This window comes from Sardina pilchardus, chromosome 11 (assembly GCF_963854185.1).
Source record: "Sardina pilchardus chromosome 11, fSarPil1.1, whole genome shotgun sequence".
Lineage (NCBI taxonomy): Eukaryota > Metazoa > Chordata > Actinopteri > Clupeiformes > Clupeidae > Sardina > Sardina pilchardus.
In genome coordinates, this window is record NC_085004.1 from 4571083 (window position 1) to 4578129 (window position 7047).

General features: G+C 41.4%; 1 protein-coding gene across 1 annotated transcript; it reads right to left on the reverse strand.

Moving 5' to 3' along the window:
- Positions 1–4566: 4566 nt before the first annotated feature.
- On the reverse strand, positions 4567–6765 carry LOC134096157 (uncharacterized). Its single transcript, XM_062549911.1, has 3 exons — positions 5775–6765; positions 5510–5622; positions 4567–5373 (listed from the first exon to the last, which is right to left on the reverse strand). Exons 1-3 carry the CDS (start codon positions 5902–5904, stop codon positions 4567–4569), a joined length of 1050 nt encoding a protein of 349 aa, XP_062405895.1. The 5' UTR covers positions 5905–6765.
- Between the last annotated feature and the right edge of the window lie 282 nt (positions 6766–7047).

A 7047-nucleotide genomic window follows, 5' to 3' on the forward strand; every position in this document is an offset into this window, starting at 1 on the left:
TCGCGGTTCATCTGGAGCTGCCTGGTGAGTAGCCTACAGTAACCTCTGTATTGTTAGCATCTCGTCTAGCATCATACACTTTAAATCTTAGGGTAATTATTTTTGATATTATACTTTAGATTTAAGTTTCAAGATGTTGCAGCCAAGTAGGCTACCACTGCGTAGCAAGCAGTATCACTTGAAAATCGAAGTTTCGAAGAGGTTTTACGAAACGTTACATTGTTGGAAGTAGCCTAGCCTACTACTGTTGCAAACGTTTTATGAGTGTAGTCAAAGATCGTATAGTTACTTTATAAACCGTCTCTGGTGTAGTGTTAGCCCTGTTTTACATACCATAGTTTCATTTTTCATTACTACTGCTGTCAATATGGTATGCCATTAAATAACTGTGTTAGGATTATGTCTTATTTATTTATTTTACTTTACAGTCGCAGAGCTACAACTCAAGGCAGCGTCTCTACGGACCCAATATGGAAAACTTCTTCGACCCAAAGCAAGTGGCTCTGGCTATAAGGATGCTACCCCACGGCAACAATGGATTAAGCGGACGCTGGGGTTTTTGCGGCCTTATATGAGCCACAGAACATCTCAAACAACACTGAATGTAAGTAGCCTACCATGCGTTTCTGGTTAGAGCTGTTTTTTCTTTGTTAATCAACAGAGTAAACTATAATCATTCTTTCTTATTTCTTGAATTTCCCCTTGGGGATCAATAAAGTATCTATCTACTGTATGGTTACATGCTGCCACTCAGACATGCCACCACTACGACATGCTTCCATTTAGACATGCCTCTATTTCGACATGCTGCTATTTCGACATGCTGCCAATCCGACACATTTTAGTACCCCCATTCCGACAGTTTACAAATCCTATTTTTTTCCAAGTCAATTTAACGGACCCTATGAGCCCGACGGACGCAAAGTGCATCAGAAAACACACCCATTCTTCTCTGTTGCATTGCTCCGCGATTATTAGTCACAGCGAGATGAGACCTATATTGCATCAAAGGGCAGAACCGGGGCTTTCCAACGAGACTAGACACGTGTCTGTACGATCAAGTATGACAATAAAATATAATCATGAATTTAATTCAAAGTATATCATATTTACAGTTGCTCTGCGTTCACCCATGCAGCCACTGCTCTCGCTTGAATTACTCCGGGACCAGGCATCGTACAGACATGACACGCATATCAAATGAAAGAGGAGAAACAGAGCTTTCCATCGATACCAAACACATCGATCCTTTTGTGTTATAAAAACAGACGAAGTGACAAACAAATAAGAATGTCATATAGCTTCGGCTACCGCTATACTTTCGTTTGATTTACTCGTGAAAAAATATATGGCTTGCATGTCAGATAAAAGAGGAGAGCTAGAGCTATCCACAGATACCAAATACAACCTTCTAGGCCATAAAACAGACGAAGTGACAGCAAAATAATAACTTAATTTAGCTCCACTTAGTCCGCGAATAATGATAACTTGCCATACACAACTGCTTTCACTTCCCCGAGTCGCACACGCAACAGACACATAACCATATATCAAGAAGTCTTCACAATGACATTTTAAATGTGAATCTGTATTATTTTACACAATTGGATATAGTTATGACATTAATAGCCTATTAATGACCTCATGTCGGAATGGCACGTTGTTTGAAAAAAAAGTTAAATACCGCCACTGCGACCATGAAAAAAAAAAAATGTCGGAGTGATGGGACCTTTTCCCATAAAGAGACATGCCTCCACTACGACAATTGGACGTCAATGTCGGAGTGCTGGTATGTCGGAATGAACGGCGGATACCCTACTGTATCTATCTATCTATCTATCTATCTATTTATCTATCTATCTCATTCTCCAGACAGGGCAGGATGTTTGAATATGATTTTATATAGATTTTAACAGGTTTGCCTGTTGTTACTGCGTTCAAAGATTTATTCACATTTCATTTGACCCTTTGAAGAGCTAGGCCTACTCTCAAGCAGGTGGTGAGCTACTGGTAGCCTGTTTAAATGAACATATAAGATCAGTGTTTTATACTATAGCCTACTGGCTAGGTCTAATAAAGAAATCTTACATCATGTAGCTTAGATGAACTTGCTTGCTTGTTTCATGACATGATAACTGGCTATTGAAATTGTAATACAGTACAGAAATGATGTGAAATTGCTGTGAACTCTGGCCTAAAACTACATTGTAAAGAACTTGGCGACTTAATGTTGATATAAACTTTCAGTTTTCCCCCATTTGTGATTCTCTTCCCTGCCTCATAGTTTCAATGTTTTTTTTATTGTAGTTGGATGATGACCAAATGCCAGAGGCCACGGAGGAGGACAATGAGGACCAAGAAGGTGAGGATGAGGTACCCAGCGAGCCCAGTGAACCTTCCACCAACCCAACACTTCCACTTGTGGTCCAGGAGCAAAGTTCAAGAGGAACGGCACGCAATAAAGCAAGGGCTACAAAAGGCAAGGCATGTGACTTGGAGGCAGAGAAGGTGGAAATTTTAAGAGCAGTGTCTCAAACCATGCTTGGGACCAGACAGGATGTGGACGAGGCATTCGGTCGGCAAGTGGCCTGTGAATTGAAGCAAGTGCAGGACCAATTTTCTAGGATGCAACTACGAAGAAATTAGGGATGCAACGGTACAGTTTTGCCACGGTTCGGTTTGTATCACGGTTTTTGGGCCACGGTAACGGTTCGGTTTCAATATATCAATATTATCTTGGCTCTAGCATACAGGAGGTTATATTTGCCTTTTCTATTTCAAATCAACAATGTGCTTCTACTTACACTTGCAGAGAAAATATTAAATGCATAGCCAGACACAGATGAAGCAGAATCACAAAAATGTATTATAAGAAAAGAACACCATCATTGCCTTCTGTCATAAACAGGCAATATTATCCATAGTGAAGTGCAGCATAAAGTAATGTGTAATTATTTATTTATTATACCACTGCTTGGTCAAATTTCCTATTGTGGTGCGCTATTTGAAACGTGCATTATTTTTCTATATACCGCACGGCTATGATGTAGTTCCCTTCTTTTGGGCTTATTACACTTGAATATTAATTCGCCAATGTGAATGTAACGGTAAAAACAGCAATGTTGCATCTAAGACAGCGGCAATATAAATGAAAATGATAGTAGCAGTGGTATAAGCGGGATAATCAACTCCGCGCCCTGTGCGTTTCTAGGAAAATAATGCACTTATCGAAGTGTCCGCCTGCGGCGTCGGGTCCTTATTACCACTTCGAACGTGCATTATTTTCCTATAAACGCACGGCGCGTCGTTGATTATCCCTTACCTGTTGTCTTACAGAACATTTAGCCCTTTTATAATATTAAGTAGGTTGCATAAAATGTAAACTTTAAAAGTCACTTTCAACTTCTCTCTTACACACTTCGTACAGTTCAGGAATCTTACTGCTGAAATGCGTGCCGGAGGGGATATTGAAGCGATGATCGAGAACATTTATCATGTAGCGAAATCCCATACCCAAAACCACCGTATAGGCAGGGCATCATGTCTTTTCCTATGAACACGCCAATCGCATTCGTTATGTCTTTGTGTTTTTGGGAATTATAGGAATATTGTTGCCGAAAGGCTGCAGCAATGGATGGTTGGGTTTTCGGTGGCAAACTAGCTCTCCGTGCTGCTCCACTTAAGGTTACAGCCGGGTGATGATGGCGCAAATGGGCCGACATGTTGGATGTGTTACCTTTATTAGGTGATCGTTGTGAAGCAGTGCTTGCACACTGTGCTTTGTTTACTGACGGTCTTTTTGACTTGTTCGTAGGCTACTTCGAATGTCGCCATGATCGTGCAGCCGCCGGTAAAGTTTGTTTCTTCTCACATGACTCCTTCATTTGCATTTCAACGTGCTTATTGGGTCTTGGGAAATTCAGTAAAATTCTGATTGGTTGTTGCAAGGTTGACGAGAGGCAAGCTGAACGGTCAGAGAAAACTCATCCCCCGGGTCCTAAGCACTCCTTGCTATCGCTCCCAGGCTACGCGCGTGCAATAACCTTGTATTAAATAAAAAGTTTAATGTCGCGTATACCGAAATATTGCGGTTTAGGTGAGTCTATTGAACCGAACAGGCCAAACCGAACGGTACAATAAATTATTGAAAACCGTTGCATCCCTAGAAGAAATATCATGCAGATGATATATGATGTTCAGGAGAGTGAGCACAGAGCAGCACGCTATCCTCAGGCATCTTGGCAAGGAAACCCTACAGCACAACACCACAACTCAAACATGCCACAACGACAGTACACAGAATTATAAGGAAAAATTTACTTTATGTAAATAACATGCATTACCTGTTGTTTTTTTTTTTTGTTGTTGTTAGAAATTGCTGATACTTGTTCTGTACATGTTCAATTCTTGAGTGTTATTTACAAATGATTACACAAACATTTGAATACAGTTAATGTTTTTTACAGTATACAGTATTTTGTGTTATTTACAAATGATTAGACAAGTATACAGTATTTTTAAGTGTTATTTACAAATAATTAGACAAACGTAAATACATATATTCTATCAGATCATATCTTCTTGCCAATCCACAGATCCAGCAGGTGACTGGAAATACGCCTTAAGCTGGTCACGCTGTTCTTTTGCAGTGGTTGTGGCATTTCGTGCCCTGCTCAATGCCACAGAGTTTAATGCCCCACCTCTTCGCCATGTTCCAGAGACGAGTCTGTGGCTCTCATCCTCAGTATCAACAAAGGCTGGGGGGACATAGGCCTCTGAGCCTTTCTCTCGCAGGAAATTGTGGATGGAAAGTGCAGCAAGTGTAATGGCTGTCACTTTGTCAGGATCAAGTGCAATGTTTGTCAGAAAGACACGCAATCTGTTGGCTAAAATTCCAAACGCGTTCTCCACTGTGCGCCTTGCTCTTGATAGACGATAATTGAAAATTCGCTGGTCATGATCGAGATTTCGGTGGGGGAATGGCTTGATTAGATCGGTGCGGAGGGGGAATGCTTCATCGCCAACAAACATATAGGGCATGATCACGTTGGAGTTTGGAAGTGGCTCAGGTTTAGGAACATTTAGTAGGCCTCTGTCCATGGCTCTGCGGAGGTCTGATTGACCAAACAGACTTGCGTCAGACATTCGTCCCTGAGTACCAACACTGGCATACACAAATTTGTAGTTGGCATCAACTACTGCCATAAGCACCACAGAAAATCTGCCTTTATAATTGTAAAAAAGGCTTCCAGAGTTAGCAGGGGGTTGGATATAGACGTGCTTTCCGTCGATTGCACCAAGGCAATGGGGAAATTGACACCTATCTTGAAATCCCCTTGCCACTTCTCGCCAACCCGCCTCTGTTGTTGGTGTCTGGAAAAGAAATAAATCACAAGTAGAAATCTGCATTAGTTCAGAGGTGTCTGTAAATGGTAGAAAGGGGGAAAAATCCTTTCCAAACTCTAGTGTTACAATTCACAGTTATTGTTATGTCAATGTTATAGCATACCTTCAGGTGATCCTTCAAGACCACACATAACGCCTCACAGGTCTCCGTCACAATCTGGCCAATTGTTGATCTTCCAATGCGGTACTGGAAGCACAGAGACCTAAATGACTCACCTGAAAAGATAAACAAATTATTGTCTCTGACATTAATGATCATTGCCCATTCCCCTCCCACAAACACACACACACACACACACACACACACACACATATATTCTCCTGGGTTTATTTTAAAATCTTAATCTACAGGTGATAATTCCATTTACCGGTTGCAAGGAATCGCAGAGTAACAGACAGCCGCTGTCTGGCAGTGATGGCCTTCCTCAGCGTTGTATCCTGCCTCTGGATAAGAGGTTGGACCTTGTCGAGGAGGAAATTGAAGTCATCCACATCCATCCTGAGAAGCTCACGGAACCCCCTTCTGTCAGTCTCCTACAAATAAAAGGAAACATATTTCAACATGTTTTACTGAATAGGGATTTTCGATTTTAATTACAAGTACAGGCTTTATGTTTAATGTACATGTAGGCCTTGTGTACGTTAAGGGGCTGCACATGAGCGAACATGTCCGGCAGATTCTTTGCTACCTGTCCTTGATCCTATGGCTGTATAGACGTTGATGCCCACTTATGATGTAGACTAATCATAGTTTATGGTGGGCTATTACGCCATTAACACCACTAACTCGTGGATACTTTGGATAAAAGCGCCTGCTATACATAACATGTTTAACTGACTTAATCTTGTTATTGCCGGGATAGACATTAGACATCGCTACAGTATATCTTTATGTAGCCTAGGCTAGGCCTACTCGACAAATAGTAACGTTAAGTAGCTACTTTGAAAACTTTTCGTCGCGAGCCTGGGTGTTAACGTCAAGTTAACAGCTAGCAGTAAGGGTTCTTGATAAAGGCTAAAACATACCTCCAGTTCTTTTTGAAGGACAGACATCCCGTATTCTCCTCTTCGTGATACCCATGAGCGAGTCCACACTCGTTTCTTCTTCTTTTTCTTCTCCTTCTCCGCACAGAAGACAGCAAGTACGACACAAAGCGCGTCTGTATCCATTGTGATCGCCCGGCCTTTTGTTGACAGCTGCTTCTATGACAACATGCGACGTGACCGATGGATCGGTGTATGTGGCCACTCTACCGACCAAGACGCGGAGAGGTTTTCATGGTTCTAAAATCGTATAGTGTGACATGGTAGATCGTAAACGACAATCGTGAGCGACAAAAAAATCGTATAGTCTGACCAGGCTTTTAAAGAACTAGATTGTACCTTCACTCTTACTTTATGTATGATAATGTACCTTTTCAAAGGGTACCTATATGTACTTGTCAGCATTCATAATTCATTGTGTGCCTTTTTCTTTGGAAAGGTACTTATTTGTACTCAGCAAGAGACATGTTAGTAACTTGGATGGTACAGTTCTGAAATTTGTACCTTGAAGTACTTGATTGTACCCTCACTGTACCTTTATTTCTGAGAGTGTACAGACCTGTAGCCTAGTTCATAACAACGCAGCGTTGGGGGTCA

Excerpts from the sequence above, each read along its gene's own strand:
- LOC134096157 (XM_062549911.1), bottom strand. The coding sequence starts at position 5,904 with ATGGATGTGGATGACTTCAATTTCCTCCTCGACAAGGTCCAACCTCTT. Across the intron at positions 5,623-5,774 it reads TCTGCGATTCCTTGCAACCG|GTGAGTCATTTAGGTCTCTG; the intron begins GTAAATGGAATT and ends TTATCTTTTCAG. Across the intron at positions 5,374-5,509 it reads TCTTGAAGGATCACCTGAAG|ACACCAACAACAGAGGCGGG; the intron begins GTATGCTATAAC and ends TTTCTTTTCCAG.